Genomic DNA, 19,335 nt, shown 5'->3' on the forward strand with positions numbered 1-19,335 from the left:
CTGCAGGATCATCTAGACAAGACTTCAGTTATAGCTCGGACACAGCATGGTTTTTTTAAGGGAAAGTCTTGCCTGACCAATTTGATTGGATACTATGATACAGTCACAAAAGAACTGGATGCAGGGAATAACTTTGATATTATATATTTGGATCTTAGAAAGGCTTTTGATACTGTTGCACATGAAAGATTGCTGCACAAATTGGAGCAGTGTGGCATTGGAGGCAAATTGCTGCTATGGATAAAGGGGTGGTTGAGGGAGAGAAGACAGAGAGTGGTAATCAATGGACATGCTCATCATGGACTAATGTTATTAGTGGAGTTCCTCAGGTTTCAGTGTTGGGTCCATTATTGTTTTCTGTATTTATAAATAATATTGATGATGGTATATCAAGCTTAATGTCCACGTTTGCAGACAATACAAAGGTTGGCAGGGTTGTTAAGCACACTACTGGAGCTATGCTGCTGCAACAGGATCTGGAAAGGCTTAGAGGTGGCAAATGAAGTTTAACATTGACAAATGTAAAGTACTACATATGGGGAAACAGCAACAGAGCAACTGTCAACTCTGTGGTACTACACTAACAGTGGTAGAGAATGAAAAGGACCTGGGGATAATTGTGCAGGCAGATATGAAGTTCTCAGAGCAGTGCAGACGGGCTGCAAGAGTAGCTCATGGTGTCTTGTCAATGATATACAGGAATTTTTCTAGCAGGGATAAGGAGGTGATTATTCCCTTGTTTAAGGCAATGGTCACAGGCCTCACCTTGAGTACTGTATACAGGTCTAGAGGCCTCATTTCAAGAAGGATGTAGAGATGCTGGAACGAGTACAGAGAAGGGCAACAAGGTTAGTGAATGGAATAAAGGGTTGCTCTTACAAAGAAAGGCTTAAGTTTTTGCAAATTACAGTGTCTGGAGACTAGGCACCGGCAAGGTGATCTGATAGAGGTGTATAAAACACTGAATGGTTTGAGCATGCTCAATGCTAATGGGATTCTTCCTCTTGCTCAGAATAATCACCTGAGAGGGCATAAATTCAAATTGAGGAAAGACAGATGTAAGATAGATGTGCGGAAATTTGCCTTTAGCCAGCGGGTAGTTGGTTGGTGGAACAGACTTCCATCCCTTGTTGTGGAAGTTGATAGCCTAAATAAATTTAAGGCTCAGCTGGACAGGTACTTCGAACGAATGGAGGGATAAAGTGGAACTTTTTTTTTTTTTTTTTTTGGTCCTTGCTGCATAAGCTTGTCTTCTTGCATCATATGCCTCTACTAATGCTAATGCTATCACAGTTGTGAACAGCGTTCGTCTCGATGCAATTTTCAATAATAAATTGAACTTCTCAGAATATGTCAGAAATCTATGGACTGCTTGTCAGAAAAAATAAACTTTTTTTACTAAGAGTTATCTCTTCTACATCATGGCGTGTGGTGTAGATCATCACACCTTACTTCACTTGTATAGGGCCTTAAACTAATCTTGTCTTGATTATGGTGCTGTGATGTATGATTCTGCTATGGAGAGCATGCTATCACGACTTTTCCCTATCTGATTGCTATAGGTGCTTATAGAACTTTGCCAGTGCAAAGTCTTTATATTGAAGCCCATGATCTTCCCCTCAGCCTCAGGAGACAGATGTTACTTCTGATGCTAAAATTCAACGTCTAAAGTTGGCCAATACTTAATGATCCACAGTTCATAATGTACTAAGAAATAAACCCAGGACAGCTCAGCCTACTGGTATCAGATTTCAGGCATTATCACAAACTTGGAATATACATTTTGACAAAGTCCTTCAAGAACCAAACAGTTCAGATCCTCCATGGTCTTCTGTTAAACCATTGTGTGACAGTTATTTTCTAAACTGAGCAAAACATTCCCTTGCAAATATCAACTCCATACTGCTCACATACAAAATTACCCACATTTTACTAAAATATTCACTGATGAATATTTTAGTAAAATGTGTCTGAGAGTAGAGCTGGTTCTGCAGCCTTCTTCCTCTATACCACCATCTCTCTTTCACTTCCCACTGAATGCAGCAGTTACACAGCTGAATTATGTGCCATCAAGCTTGCTTTAGAAAATATTCTGCATCTATCCATCTAAAAAAGTTTAATATATATAGACTCGCAGAGTGCACTTTTAGCCTTGCAGAATTCCTCCTCACCAACGCATCCTTTAAAACTCAGCTGATGCATATCCATGAATACCAGCAAGTAGTCATCTTTTGCTGGATCCCAGGCCACACTGGGATATCAGGGAATGAAAAAGCAGATTATGCAGCCAATCATTCTTCCAACATAGTATCACAAGATTACTACGTTTCATATATTGACTACAGATCCAATATAAGAAATATGTGTAAGGAACAATGGACACTTCTATGGTAAGCTCAACCAATAATGGCTTATTCAAATAAAATCTGAACCACAGTTATGGACTTCCTGTTTCTGTATAAACAGAAAGGAAGAAGTCATCCTATCCAGAGCATGAATCGTTCACAGTCAGCTCACCCATCTTTTTCTTCTCACAGGAAGCACTCCTCCGCAGTGCATGCACTGCAACTCTCTTCCCATAATCCAGCACATTCTTCCCATTATTATTAACCTTATAAATTACAAGAAACTAAATGCTAAAGCATGACAAATAAGAAGGAGAGGCAAAAAAAATTCTTGGAAAAAGTTCATTTCCACTATCACCAAAAACACCGATACTAGATTAATCTGGAGAAAAATCCAACATCTGAATGGCAAATATCCATTGTCATCCTCTCCAATATTGATCTGTAATGGACAGGAACTGTCTTCCTCCAAAGACAATAGCAAATGCTTTTGCTAAAACCTTTGCAAAAATTTCAGCAGCAAATTCATATGATGCTTCATTCCAACAAATTAAAGTGGTAGCAGAAAGGTATAAGTTAAATTTCAACACTGGTCTGTCTCTTGCATATAATCAGCCTTTTACTATATCCAAGTTAAAGGATGCTCTTAACAAAGCACCCAATAGTGCAGCTGGCCCTGATGGTATGTTTTATATTATGCTAAAACACTTGAATGATACTGCTTTATAAATTCTTTTAATATTTTTTAACAGAATTTTTGAGGAACATGTTTATCCTCGCTCTTGGAAACATTCACTTGTATTAGCCATCCCTAAACCAGGAAAAGACCTCTCTAATCCAGGAAATTATCATCCAATTTCCTTAACTAGTTTTTTGGGGAAAACACTGGAGAAAATGGTTCTCAAGTGCCTCACCTGGTTTCTTGAGTCACATAACATCTTACATAAAAATCAGTATGGCTTTCGGCAAAATAGATCTGCATTAGATATGATGACCAAAGCAGAATCAAACATCAGAAATGCTTTTGTCAGAAATGACCACCTCATTATGGTAAGTTTCGATTTAGAAAAGGCCTCTGATACAACATGGCGTTTCGGTATTCTACGGGATCTTTACACCTTTGGTCTACGAGGCAGGCTTCCTTTGTTTATTCAGAGCTTTCTCAAGGGCAGAACCTTTCAGGTTAGTCATCTAAATGCTCTTTCTAGAATTCATATACAGGAGGAGGAGGAGGGGGTCCCTCAAGGATCTACCTTGAGTCCTATGCTATTTTTAATAAGAATAAACAATATCATCCATGATATTCCAAGCACAGTAGAATTATATCACTATGCAGATGACCTCATTATTTCGTGCCAAGGAAAAACTATGAATTCTATTGAGAGACAGCTTCAGATCTCAATTAACAAAATTGAGCTGTGGATGTCTTGCAATGGCTACTGCTTATCAGCACAAAAATCTAACTGTATTCATTTCTGTAAAAAACATAAGATCCACCCTGAGCCTGAACTACATATTAAAAATTTCACCATACCTCTTTCCAATAGTATCAGATGTCTTGGCCTAATCCTGGACAATAAATTAAACTTCTCACAACATATCACATATCTGAGAACCATTTGCTTGAAAAAATTAAATATCCTCCGAGTACTATCTTCATTGACATGGGGTGCTGACCGATACACTCTGTTTCGACTATATCGGGTATTAATCCGATCTCGCTTGGATTACGGAGCTCCAATCTATGACTCTGCCAGGAAAAGTGCACTAACTTGGCTAGACACTATCCATCACAGTGCTCTAAGAACTGCTTTAGGAGCATTCAGAACATCCCCTGTACAGGGTCTATATATAGATGCACACGAACCTCCGCTCCATCTTCAGAAGAAAATGTTGATCCTCAACTATGCAGCAAAAATACGGAGTCTTCCTTTTCATCCTATCTCACTATACTTATTTGAGCCCCAGTGGACCACATTTTATCAAAACAAACCTAACAAAAACAAGCCTATTGGGATAAGGTTGCTACAGTTAACACAATGTTGGAATCTAGATATGGGTAAATGTCTTTCAGGAAATGAGCAATCACGACCCTCTGTGGTCTGATTGTACACCGGTCTGTGACTTCTCATTCCAACAATGGGGGAAAAAAACAAGCAGCAGACCTTACCATCAGGAAACTCCATGCTGCACATGTAGCAGAAAATTCTTGGTGTCTTCAAATATATACCGATGGCTCGAAAACAAGTATGACAGTGGGTGCAGCGGCAGTTTCTTCTATCTTTTCTACTTCTGTGTCCCTTCCAAAGGAATGCAGCGTCTATCCTGCTGAACTGTGGGCGATTAAAATAGCTCTGGATCACGTGATTAATCTGTCCAGGAAGCAAATTATGATCTACTCTGGTTCTCTGAGTGCAATAAAATCGTTGAAAAATCCATCCAAACCAATCCACCCTGTCTTGAAGCAAATTAGATCACAGATTATTGCGTTACAAGCTGTAAACCAATCAGTCAGTTTCTGTTCTGTTGGATACCAGGTCATGTAGGCATCAAAGGAAATGAATACGCAAATCAAGCCGCTAAACATCCAATCATTGCATGATCTCCTATCTACCAAGTGCCATATACAGACTACAAATCAGTCATAAAAAACGTGTGTGAAGAGCAATGGTTGCAAATCTGGCAGGCTCAGTGTGGCAATAAACTGCTTCAACTTAAACAGGAACCTAAGTTGTGGCCATCAAGCATGCAATCAAATAGGCAAGAGGAGGTGATCCTGTCTAGGACGCATATTTATCTACTCAAGGGGGAAGATCCACCTATTTGTACATTTTGTCAGAGTACACTTACGGTGAGGCATATTCTAATAAATTGCAATCATTATAATAATTATCGAAACAAAATTTTCAAATCGCTTTCACATCTGCAAGAACCTTTGACATTATCCCATCTCATTGGAGACAATGCAAATCTAGCTGAGTCCTTTTATTTCTTAAAGCAGAAGGGATTATTTTACAGATTTTAACTGGTAATTGCACTACTGAATAGAATCAGGCACAATATGGCCTTAGCAGCCCTTGTGCCATTAAACAACATATCAACCAACCAGTACATTCTCATTGAATGTACATTATACACTCATGCCCAAAAATCCTCATACAGTTTTCTATGAAATCTTGAGAAGCCTTTGACACCTTGTCATATCATCGATAATGATGCAAATCCCCCTTAATTTTTCTACTTCCTAAAACGGATAGATCTGTTTGATCATTTCTGACTCTGCTTACAGTCACCATATGTTACTTCCAACACTTTGATAGGTGCAATATGGCCTAAGTAGCTCTTGTGCCAGAAATGACCATACCATGTATATATGGATAGATCCAAAAATTACAATATGATAGGTGCTGTGGCAGTTTTTTTTTTCATTCACAGTTACAACCTCCTTGTTGAACCATGATGTTAGCACTTCGTTAGATTAGTGATCTTTCAGTCTTGCCTGCCATAATTTACACTCTCTCTCTCTCTCTCTCTCTCTCTCTCTCTCTCTCTCTCTCTCTCTCTCTCTCTCTCTCTCTCTCTCTCTGCCATAAGGAAAAATTTCCTACCTTGAAATGCACAGTTACTCTCCTGCAGTGTCCACTCAATCAGTCACATTTTACTGGTTCCCAGGCCATTCTGGCATTCCGAGAACTGAGTCCTAACCTTGCTACTTAACAGCCTCAACCTTCAGCCTTACTCACATCTCCTGGTTCCTTAAGCTGATTATAAAGCTATCATTTGCAAAGTCTTACAATAACTGGTCACAGATCTGGAAAAGCAATACCAGCGATAAACTTTATCAGATAAAGCAAGATCTGAAGCCCTCTGACTTCTGATGAAAGAGATGAGAAGAAATGGTATTGCCAAGACTGAGAATTGGGCATACCCATCTTGCACACCTCTTCCTTTTATTTTGAGGAAACCATACACAATACACTCATTTGCTGATTGAGTGTCCCTTTTCTTTAATTATCCACTCAAGCACTTTCCAGTTATTCTACAGTTGGAATGTTTTGCAGACCTTTTTATTTCCTTGGAAATGGTGCTTATCTAGAAGAACGTTTACTTTTCTTGAAGCAGATTGGTCTTTATGAAACTATATAATTTAATACCTATAAATTACTATAATGATATCCTATCCTTATAAATAAACTATGAACAGATGCAATTTGGCCTCAGTAGCCTCTGTACTGTTAAATCCTGTATCAACACTGCAGTGTTAATATGGGTAGTCCAGATTTGTTGGAATATCCTTTTGGCATATTGTAACAAATATAACACTGTTATTTGGAATACAGCAATCTGTAATTACTGTATACCCCCAGACTTTGGTTACTTATTTGTATTGTGAATGTTCTCAAAAGGTAAATCATAACCTTAGGTGACTTTTGTATAATATTTTATTACTATTTGCTGTTTTCTTTAAAAATATTGCTTTCTTAAAAATTTTTATGTGATGAATCCTTTAGCTTCTTCTTTTCAGTAAACAACTAACTAGGCATAATCGTCAGCTAAGAAGAACTTGCCGTAAGATGGTCAAATCTCAAGCTTTTTATTGGATAGTTATTGTAATGGTTTTCCTTAACACACTTACTCTTGCTTCTGAACATTATAGCCAGCCTCCATGGTTAGATTACTTTCAAGGTGGGTGTTAAATATGTACTTGTGTGAATAAATGGTTAAAATGTGTTATTTTTTGAACACTATTAACTCTTACCTCAAATGTTAAATTTTAAATATCATTTTTGATGGAACTTAAAATAGCATAACTTTCTGAATTCATATTATAAGTGCAATTATAATTAATGTTATGCCAGTTGCTGTAAGTAAACTTAAACTCCTTTAATTTGAATTCCAGAGTTTGTAAACTCCTGGGATTTGGTAGCACTCCCAAAAACATTGTACATTCAAAAGTTAAGTTACAACACTGTTTTTATTTTTTAAACATAATTACATAAATTTAAAATTTCATAAATACACAAAATTTTACATCATGAAGTAATTTCAAATGATAAATCTAAATATGATTTGAGAATATTATTTTAAGCTTCAAAGCATACATACAAATCAGTCAGGCTGTAAAAGAGTGCTACAGAACCACTCATTTCTAATAAATTAAAAATACAGTACAAAATACATCTGTGTAGATTTTTTCTTTCTGAAGAACATAAACATTTGGAATATTTGAGAGCAGTATATGAATATATGTGCAATTAGGATGAATTGTATATATAATTTTACACTACACTGCACAGAAACCAGAATGGATATTTTGGAAAGTCACTTATGAAAGCACAAATGTGTTTGCTGAGACTCTTATTTCCTGTGCAGCAAGTATTTTTTGAGGGATGGGAATTTGCAAAACAAAGCCACTGTGACTGAAAAAGTACAAAAAATGACAAAAAGAAATGTGGCAAAAAGACATCTTTTCAGTAATCCCTATACTATAGAACCATAGCTGCCCAGGTCCAGCTTTCTGGCAAGGCTCAGGAGTACGAAATGTTCTCCTTCAGCTGTTTTGTTTCAGTCAGGTCTTGTCTTTCCTGATGAGGTGAAGATCTGCGAGATGAATGCCATCTTTCTGTGCTGGTTTATTTAATGTTTTAATGTTATTTTAAATTTTGCACCCACCAAACATAAGATACAGATTAAACAAGAAAGTACTGGCAGGTGTTGTGGTTTTTTGTAAGTGCTTTTAAAAATGCTCCTTCTTATTTCAATGCAGTGCAGTATAAATACAATTCAGACAATAAAATATATACAATTCAGAGCAATATATGGCAGAGCCTTGCACATTTAAAGAATAATAGTTTCAAAGTTATTGTAACATCAGTAGGAAAGTTATTGTAACATCAGTAGGATGGTGAGATGCTTCAAAGGTAATTCAAGGTTAGGCAAGATTTATAATATCCCAGAATGCCTGTTGCCTGTCCTTAACAAGGAATAACAACAAACTAGGCACCAGCGAGGTGATCTGATAGAGGTGTATAAAGCCTTGAATGGTTTGAGCATGCTCAATGCTGATGGGATTCTTCCTCTTGCTCAGAATAATCACCTGAGAGGGTATAAATTCAAATTGAGGAAAGACAGATGTAGGATAGACGTGCGGAAATTTGCCCTTAGCCAGCGGGTAGTTGGTTGGTGGAACAGACTTCCATCCCTTGTCATGGAAGTTGATAGCCTAAATAAATTTAAGGCTCAGCTGGACAGGTATTTCGAACGAACGAAGGGGTGAAGTGGAAGTGGGTTTTTTTTTTTTTTATGGCTGATGCTGCATAAGCTTGCTTTCTTGCATCATATGCCTCTACTAATGCTAATGCTAATTTCAAAACAGATGTGTGGAAAAGACTTCGGGAAAGGAGACTTAACTCTATATGAAATGACATTCCATGGTTTTTGCTATGAATCCATTCAGTTCAATTTCCCCCCCCCCCCCCACAACCCAACTGAACCACTTTGGGTTGGTGCAGACAGAGCACTCTCGGGAGCCAACAGAGCAGTGAGATAATGTTCTTTCTCATGACTGATTGTTGTTGATGTTGATTCTTGTTGCATTCTCATCTACAGAGAATACGAAACTTTCTTTTTTCTTTCCATCACTTGGGAAAGAAACCATTCACATAAAGTGGTGTTCTCGCAAAGCTTTGTGAAAAATTGCAATAGTAGAGGCATATGAGGCAAGAAAGCAAGCTAATGAAGCATCAGCCAAAAAAAAAAAAAAAAAAGGCTATTTCACAAATCCATTCCCTCTTAAAAGTTTTTCCAGTTCCTCCTTGAATTTATTTTTAAATTTTATCAACTTCCACAATGACAGATGGAAGTTTGTTTCAGGAATTAACTACCTTCTGTTGCAGTAGCACACTGGCTAAAGGCATATTTCTGCACATCTGTTGACCAACTGTCTTTCCTCAATTTGAATTTATATCCACTCAGGTTCGTAATCTGAGCAAGAGGAAAAATGTCATCAGAATTGAGCCTGTTCAATGCATTCAAGGCCTTATACACCTCCATCAGATCGCCCCCTAGTCTCCAGATGCTTTCTTCAAAAGAAAGGCTTAAGCCTTTCTTGCTAAGAGTACCCATTCATTCCCCTCACCAATATTGTTGCCCTTCTCTGTACTTGCTCAAGCAATGCTACATCCTTCCTAAAATGTGAGGCCTCCAGACCTATAGGCAGTACTCAATGTACGGACTGACCTTATACTTATCCACCACCTTATCCCTACTAGCAAAATTCCTGTATATTATTGACAAGATCCTATGACCTGCTCTGGCAGCCTGTCTGCACCACTCAGAAAACTTCATATCTGACTGCACAATTACTCCCAGGTCTTTTTCATTTTCTACCACCTTAAGTGTAGTACCACACAGTTGATACGTTTCTCTGGGGTTACTTCTACCCATATGCAGTACTTTGCATTTGTCAAGGTTAAACTTCAGTTGCCACTTCTTAGCCCATCTGCCCAAATTATCTAGATTCTGTTGCAGTAGCACACTACTATTACTGTCATTAACAACCCTACCAACCTTAGACATTAAGCCTGATATACCTTCATCAATATCATTGATAAATATACAAAACAACAGAGCACCAAACCCTGTGGGACTCCACTAATAACATTAGTCCATGAAGAGATGCACCCATTAATTACCACCCTCTGTCTTCTCCCACTCAACCATCCTTTTATCCATTGTAGCAACTTACCCTTAATACCATTCTGCTCCAATTTGTACAATAGTCTTCCATGTGCAACAGTGTCAAAAGCTTTCCTGAAATCCAAATATATGATATCAAAATTATTTTTTGCATCCAGTTCCTTTGTAACCAAATCATAATATCCTATCAAATTTGTCAGACAAGACTTTCCCTTAACAAACCCATGGTGCCTGAATTATTTCTGCAGTCTTGTCTAGATGATCCTGCAATACATCTTTAACCAGTGACTCCATTATTTTACCCTTAACAGAAGTTAAACTAACTGGTCTGTAATTACTTGTGTCCATCCCCCTTTGTGAATTGGGGATACATTTGCACATCTCCAGTCCGTGGGGGACCTTCCCTGAGTCCAAGGATGCTCTCATAATTATTGCTAAGGGTTTGCTTAGTTGCTTTCCTGACTCCTTTAATATAACTGGATAGATCCCATCCACCCCAGGTGCCTTTCTTACGTTTAACTTCAACAATTTCTCCTCCACTTTGTTCTCAGTTATTACAAAATCATTAAGCATGCTGCTACAATTCGATAACCTTCTGTAATTTTCAAACCTTAATAACTCATGTGTGAATGTAGATGCAAAATACTCATTCAGTTTGTTTCCTGTCTGAGCAGGATCATCAACAGTCGAACCATCGATGTCAAGTGGACCGATCAGATTCATCCCCTTCCTTTTAGAGTTTATATAAGTAAAGAAATCCTTGCTGTTTTTCTTAGCATCTTTTGTGAAAGATTTCTCGTAATCTGCCTTCGCCTGCCTAACCTCCTTTGTGACCTGATTACAGACTAGCTTATATCTGCCATAGGCTTCTGTGTCGCTTGATAATTTATATGCATCCTATGCATTTTTCTTCTCTGTCACAATTCTCATTAGTTCAATTGATAACCATTTAGGCCTAAACCTTTAACAATATTTCTTAATAGGTATGAAACTTTTAGTAGCATCCACGATTAATTTCTTGAATGTTTCCCACTTAGAATTTACTGTTGGTAACATCGTCAGTTGATCCCACTGTACAGAATTTAAAAACTGTCTGAGACCACTGTACTCACCTTTACGGAAGCAAAAACCCTTTCCTTTACCCCTGATGGTAATTATGTCTTTAAGTAAATCCCACATCAGTACACTGTGATCACTGCCACCTAGTGGTTCCTTTATCTGCAAATTCTTAATACACGAATGATCACTGCTGATAACCAGATCAAGAGAATTACCCTCTCTGGTTGCCTCTTGAACATGCAGCTACAGAAAACAATCATCCAATAAATCCACAAAAGTCTTACTAGTGTGTGAGTGCCCATCCCACAAGTTCCAGTCAATATCTGGGAAAGTTAAAATCCCCCATTATAAGACATTCTGATTTACTAGCCTGCTCTATTTCTCTGTACAATTGTTCATTGTACTCATTCGAGTCATTAAGCCTATAACACACTCCTACTCATATTTTTGCTTTTGCAGTGCTTATGTCACACCAAACTGACTCAACAGTGCACTATTCATCTATATCAACTGGATGAACTTCTTTTGATTTTATGTTTTTCTTAATTAACAGCATAGCACCTCCTCCCTTCCTATCCTGTCTATCCTTTCTGTACACATTGTACTCCCCAAATTCCAGTTCTGCATTCCTTATATCTGTGTGACACCACGTCTCTGCTATCCCAACAATATCCGCCTTTGATGTCTTGACCAACACCTCAAATTCATCAAATTTATTTACTATACTTCTAGAATTGGTATACATGCAAGTATACATGTACCTATTCTTATTATTAGTTACCCTAACACATCCCATATACCCACCTGTTTCACGATGACTGCCATCAGTCCGTGAAACCCCATACACCCCTCGCTCCATGCCGCTGCTTATTCTAATAGGCAGCAACGCTGTGTCTGAACTATTACTGCAGTCTTGTCTAGGTGATCCTGTATCACCTTTTTAACCAGTGACTTCATTATTTGTCCCCAGAAGAGAAGTTAAACTAACAGGTCTGTAATTATTTGTGTCACCCTATGAAACCCCCTTTGTCCATTGGGGACACATTTTCACATCTCCAGTCTATTTGGACCTCTTATTATTAGCTACCCTAACATTAGTTAGGGTAACTATTGTTACCCTAACTAATGTTACCTAACATATACATTAGTTTGGTAACTAACGTTACCTAACTAAGATATATGTTAGATAATAAGGTAACTAATGTTACCTTATTATCAGTTACACTGAATCTAAGGATGCTCTCATAATTACGGCTAAAGGTTTGCTAACTTCCCTCGCTGCCTCCTTCAGTATAACTGGATAGATTCCATCCATACCAGGTGCACTTTTTATGTTTAACTTCAACAATATCTCCTCAACTTTTCTCTCAGTTATTAAAAAAAAACTTATCTCCCTGTTAGAGTTTGATAAACTTCTGACATTCCCCTCCTTGAATAACTACTCATGTGTGAATGTAGATGCAAAATACTCATTCAGTTTATCGGCTACTTGAGCAGGATCATCAATAGTCAAACTATCTATGTTATGTGCACTGACTCAGTAATACAGCAGCAACTTTTGTCTACTATAGTATTACAAGATTTTAGTTTATATGCTTCTTATCCAAATTCATTCCCCCCAAGCCAAGTGTGCTGTGGGTACACATTGTAAACACTATATTCAAATTCTGTATCCTCTGTATTAGAGTGACACCACATTTTTCTATTATAGGACGACAGCCTGTAGTTCAAACTTCTTAAATTATTTACTATATTAGCATTAGCATTTAGCATTAGCAAGGGCATATGATGCAAGAAAGCAAGCTTATATAGCATCAGCCAAAAAAACCCAAATAAAATCCCCTTATTTCACCCATCCCTTCTCTCCAAAGGTTTGTCAAGTTCTGCCTTGAATCTATTTAAGCTATCAACTTCTACAATGACAGATGGAAGTTTGTTTCGGCAATCAACCGCCCTCTGACTAAAGGCAAACTTCCACACATCTATCCTACAACCGTCTTTCCTCAATTTGATATTATGCCCTCTCAGGTGATTATTCTGATCAAGAGGAATAATCCCCTCAGCATTGAGCATGCTCAAACCATTCAATGCTTTATACACCTCAATCATATCACCTGCGAGGTGATCTGATTGAGGTGTCTAGTCTCCAGACACTGTAATGTGCAAAACTTAAGACTTTCTTTGAAAGAGCAACCCTTTGTTCTGTTCACTAATCTTGTTGCCCTACTCTGTACTCGTTCCAGCAGCTCTACATCCTTCTTGAAATGAGGCCTCCAGACCTGTATACAGTACTCACAGTGTGGCCTGACCATTGCCTTATTTTTTTTATTTTATTTTTTTTATGAAAACCCCAAACACGAAAGGTATCAAAACCTATAGTACTTAGTACCATGCATGGGTTGAAGGAGAAGTATGGCAGGGGGATGCCGGAAACTTTTCTCTAGAGATGATACAAGGGGATAATCATCTCCTTATCCCTGCTAGAAAAATTTCTGTATATCATTGACAAGACACCATGAGCTACTCTTGCAGAGTGCCTGCACTGCTCAGAAAACTTCATATCTGCCTGCACAATTACCGTCAGGTCCTTTTCATTCTCTACCATTGTCAGTGTGGTACCAAAGAGTTGATACATTACTCTGGGATTACTGCTTCCCATACGTAGTACTTTACATTTGTCAATGTTAAACTTCGTTTTCCACCTCTCAGCCCATCTGCTCAACTTTTCTAGATCCTGTTGCAGCAGCATACTGTCATTAGTGTCATTAACAACCCTGCCAACCTTTGTATCATTCCAAACTTGGACATTAAGCCTGATATACCATCAGTATTATTTATAAATACAGAAAACAACAAAGAACCCAACATTGAACCCTGAGGGACTCCACTAATAACATTAGTCCAAGAAGAGAAGTGTCCATTGATTACAACTCTCTGTCTTCTCCCACTCAACCATCCCTTTATCCATAGCAACAATTTGCCACCAATGCCACACTGCTCCAATTTGTGCAGCAGTCTTCCATGTGCAACAGTATCAAAAGCCTTTCTAAGGTCCAAATATATAATATCAAAGTTATTCTTTGCTGCATCCAATTCCTTTGTGACTACATCATAGTATCCAATTAAATTAGTCAGACAAGACTTCCCTTATCAAACCCATGCTGTGTCGGAGGTATAACTGAAGTCTTGTCTAGATGATTCTGCAATGCCTATCTAACCAGTGGCTCCATTAATTTCATTGGAACAGAATTTAAACTAATAGGTCTGTAATTATGTGTCTTCCTTTGTGGATTGGGATCACATTTGCACATCTCCAGTCCATGGGCACCTCCCCTGAGTCCAGGGAAGCTCTTATAATTATGGCTAAGGGTTTGATTATTTCCTTTGCTGCCTCCTTTAATATAACTGGATAGATCCCCACCCCAGGTGCCTTTTTTATGTTTATCCTCAACAATTTCTCCTCCACTTTACTCTCAATTATTACAAGATCATCTAGCTCACTGCCAGTGTTTACTTCATCTATGGCATTCCCCTTCTTGAATAACTCCTCATGTATGAATGTAGATGCAAAATATTGATTGAGTTTGTTAGCTACCTGAGCAGGATCATGAACAGTTGAACCATCGATATCAAGGGGACCAATCTGATTTATCCCTTTCCTTCTAGAGTTTACATAAGTAAAGAACTCCTTGCTGTTTTTCTCTGCATCCTTTGCCGAAGATTTCTCAGAATCTGCCTTCGCTTGCCTAACCTCCTTTCTAACTTGGTTACAGATAAGCTTATATCGAACATAGCCTTCTGTGTCACATGTTAATTTATATGTGTCCCATGCATTTTTCTTCTTTTTGTCACATGTCTAATTAGTTCATCTGACATCCATTTAGGCCTAAATCTTGAACAATATTTCTTTGTTGGTATGAAAAGCCTAGTAGCTTCCAAGATTATGTTTCCAATGTATGCTTATTTGCTTCCAAGATATGCCGTGCATTAGTTTATAAACAATTAAATATGTGCCTGTTTGTATTTTTAGTAACTCTTGCACAACACGTGTAATTGCTTGTCCCACGTGGACGCTCATCAGATGTAATTTACATCTGATGAGGACAGCCTGTAGTTCAAACTTGTTAAATTTATTTACTATATTAGCATTAGCATTTAGCATTAGCAAGGGCTAATGCTAAATGCTAATACTAATATAGTAAATTTAATTTAATATGCAGTATGCTGTGATATGCAGTAGCATATCACAGCAGAAGCAATGCAAGAAATAGCATTAGCATTAGTAGAGGCATATGATGCAAGAAAGCAAGCTTATGCAGCATCAGCCAGAAAAAAAAAAAAAAAAATTCCACTTCACCCCTCCGTTCGTTCGAAATACCTGTCGAGCTGAGCCTTAAATTTATTTAGGCTATCAACTTCCACAACAAGGGATGGAAGTCAGTTCCACCAACCAACTACCCGTTGGCTAAAGGCAAATTTCCACACATCTATCCTACATCTGTCTTTCCTCAATTTGAATTTATGCCCTCTCAGGTGATTATTCTGAGCAAGAGGCAGAATCCCATCAGCATTGAGCATGCTCAAACCATTCAAGGCTTTATACACCTCTATCATATCACCTCGCCGGTGTCTAGTCTCCAGACACTGCAATTTGCAAAACTTAAGCCTTTCTTTGTAAGAGCAACCCTTTGTTCCATTCACTAACCTCGTTGCCCTTCTCTGTAATCGTTCCAGCAGCTCTATATCCTTCTTAAAATGATTCCTCCAGACCTGTATACAGTACTCAAAGTGTGGCCTGACCATTGCCTTATACAAGGGAATAATCACCTCCTTATCCCTGCTAGAAAAATTCCTGTATATCCTTGATAAGACACCATGAGCTACTCTTGCAGCCCATCTGCACTGCTCAGAGAACTTCATATCTGCCTGCACAATTTCCCCGTCCTTTTCATTCTCTTCCACTCTCAGTGTAGTACCACAGAGTTGATACGTTGCTCTGGTGTTGCTGTTTCCCATATGTAGTACTTTACATTTGTCTATGTTAAACTTCATTTGCCACCTCTCAGCCCATCTGCTCAACCTTTCCAGATCCTGTTGCAGCAGCATAGCTCCAGTAGTGTGCTTAACAACCCTGCCAACTTTTGTATCGTCTGAAAACTTGGACATTAAGCTTGATATGCCATCATCAGTATTATTTATAAATACAGAAAACAATAATGGACCCGACACTGAACCCTGAGGAACTCCAGTAACAACATTAGTCCATGACGAGCAGTGTCCATTGATTATCACTCTCTGTCTTCTCCCCCTCAACCACCCTTTTATCCATAGCAGTAATTTGCCTCCAATGCCACACTGCTCCAATTTGTGCAGCAGTCTTCCATGTGCAAACAGTATCAAAAGCCTTTCTAAGATCCAAATATATAATATCAAAGTTATTACCTGCATCCAGTTCTTTTGTGACTGTATCATAGTATCCAATCAAATTGGTCAGGCAAGACTTTCCCTTAAAAAAACCATGCTGTGTCCGAGCTATAACTGAAGTCTTGTCTAGATGATCCTGCAGTGCTTCTTTAACCAGTGCCTCCATTAATTTTCCTCGAACAGAAATTAAACTCACAGGTCTATAATTACTTGTGTCAGCCTTTGATCCTCCGTTGTGAATTGGGGTCACATTTGCACATCTCCAGTCTATTGGTACCTCCCCTGAGTCCAAGGAAGCTCTTATAATTATGGCTAAGGGTTTGCTTACTTCCTTTGCTGCCTCCTTTAATATAACTGGATAGATCCCATCCACCCCAGGTGCCTTTCTTGTGTTTATCTTCAACAATTTCTCCTCCACTTTACTCTCAGTTATTACAAGATTATCTAGCTTACTGCCAGAGTTGAATACACCTCTGGCATTCCCCTCACTGAATAACTCCTGATGTGTGAATCTCGATGCAAAATATTCATTTAGTTTGTTAATTCTACTTTAGCTTATGACAGTCATTAAACTACCATAAGCTGAACTATAAACAAAAGCTACCATTCCCCCCCCCCCAAACTAACAGTTTTTTTGTCCTATATCGATGTACAGACCAAAAGGGTTCACATGTGAAAAATCTGTGTGTATTGTATACATACTCTGGAGAAGTCAAACATCTGGCATCTTCCACAAGTGGTAGCTTGAGGCATTGCATCTTGTTACCGCTTTTATAAATATTTTATTCTATTCATTCTGAACCTTTTTTACCAGTTTATCCAGCCCCGATACTGACAAGCACACTATCTATATGAGATATAACTATACATTTTACTAATTATAATTTCTTAATCACTGATAGTGATTTATTTCATGATTTATTTTTATTTAAATCATAAGTTGGCATAAGGCTATGTTATATATGATTTTTATGAAATATATTAATTATCATTGTGTATTTATTACTAATTCTCTTTCTCTCCTTTTTTCTTAACAGAAATTGCCAACATGTTTTTTGTTCTACTTTTTACACTTGAGATGCTGTTAAAGTTGTACAGTTTGGGTTTTCAAGGCTATTTTGTGTCCCTCTTCAACCGTTTCGACTGTTTTGTTGTAATTAGTTCTGTATTAGAAGCTGTTTTGACATATACAGATATTATGCCACAACTGGGAGTTTCTGTATTACGCTGTGTTCGTCTTCTTCGGATTTTTAAAGTAACAAAGTAAGCCGATCACATGTTGTAATGTCCTTTAATTTTTTATTTATATATTAAATCATAAGTTGTTTAATTAATGTAATGCATATGAATTGTTTAATTAATGTAATTCACATAAGTTTTTCTTCAATTGCATTACATTGTTGTATTCAAATAACGTAATTTTATTTTACAGGTATTGGGCTTCATTGAGAAACCTAGTTGCATCGCTAATAAATTCAATGCGCTCCATTGCCAGCCTTCTTCTCCTTCTCTTCCTTTTTATTGTCATATTTGCTCTGTTAGGAATGCAAGTGTTTGGAGGGAAATTCAACTTTAATAGCAATGAAGATAAACCAAGAAGTAATTTTGATTCCTTCTGGCAGTCACTTTTAACAGTTTTTCAGGTAGGTATCCTGGGATTAAATTATAATATGCAGTACTAAAATATTTTCTAAATTATATTTTAATTGATAAATTTAAATATCAAAATTATAATTATTGTTTCATTATATTATACAATAGATCTATTAATAGTATTTATTTACATTATTTTTACTATTTCTTGTTGTTGGGAAGAGAATGATTAACCATGAAAATTGAAAATTCTTGTAGCCATGAAAATAAAAAATTCTCTGCATGACATGGGTTTGATAGGTTCAATGGAAGTAAACTAAGAAAGTTTATAATGAGAGCACTTAAATATTATTCGATTGGCAAGTGTGTTTTGGGTTTCATAGATTCTCAGTTCGTAGTAGTCCTCTTACTACTCTATTATACTGTTCTTACAGAGATTGGATGCACTTCAGTAGAAGAGATGCATGGTATTTGCCAATGCCATAGAGACAATGTTACAAAGGTCAGAAAACTCTGAGTTTGGGGGGTATACAAACCAATAATATAATGACAGCTATAGGTTGAGGTAGAATTGATTCTTGCATTGTGACATGCAGTAATATGAATAACAGGAGGAGGAGTTGGCCTACAGGACCATGAGAATCGACATGGTACCAGTAATTACATGAGCTGTGTAAGGGTTACCTAAAAACACAAAGATCATACATTTAATTGCTTATGCACTAATGCTAGGAGAATAGTAAATAAATTTGATGTGGTGGGGGAATGATTAGTATTAGCAGTGGTAACATGACACAAGGAAGCAGAGCTTATACAGCATCAGCAAAAAAAAAAATCCTCCTCTTAACAGATTTAACCTTTGTTAAATCTGTTTAAACAATCCACTTCTACTACACCAGATGAGGTTTATTCCTACAATTAATAACTGTCCAGTTGATTGCAAACTACTGTACATCTATTCTGCAACTCTCCTTTCTCATTTTTAATTTGTCTTCTTGTGGGTGTGATCTGAGAAAGAACAAAAATGTTATACTATTTGATTTTCTTAATCCTTTTAAAGCCTAATATGCTTAATTACAGTGCCATTTAGTTTTATTAGGAGATTGTGTGTGTGTGTTTTTTTTTTTTATGAAGCCTCAAACACGAGAGGTATTAGAACCTATAGTACTTCAGTTTAAACGGACTTTATTGTCTTAAAAAATGAAATGACAATGTT

General features: G+C 37.4%; 1 protein-coding gene across 1 annotated transcript in view; it reads left to right on the top strand.

The window, feature by feature from the left end:
- Positions 1–19,335, top strand: part of LOC150076513 (muscle calcium channel subunit alpha-1-like) — a 1,171,392-nt gene that overhangs the window by 309,362 nt on the left and 842,695 nt on the right. The window contains exons 10-12 of the mRNA XM_090387375.1: positions 6,871–7,031; positions 17,564–17,789; positions 17,959–18,169. Of these exons, the coding sequence (XP_090243501.1) occupies positions 6,871–7,031; positions 17,564–17,789; positions 17,959–18,169 (598 nt within the window). The remainder of the gene's footprint in view (positions 1–6,870; positions 7,032–17,563; positions 17,790–17,958; positions 18,170–19,335) is intronic.

The sequence above is a fragment of the Mastigoproctus giganteus genome, chromosome 13, assembly GCF_048544385.1.
Source record: "Mastigoproctus giganteus isolate SK-2022 chromosome 13, ASM4854438v1, whole genome shotgun sequence".
Lineage (NCBI taxonomy): Eukaryota > Metazoa > Arthropoda > Arachnida > Uropygi > Thelyphonidae > Mastigoproctus > Mastigoproctus giganteus.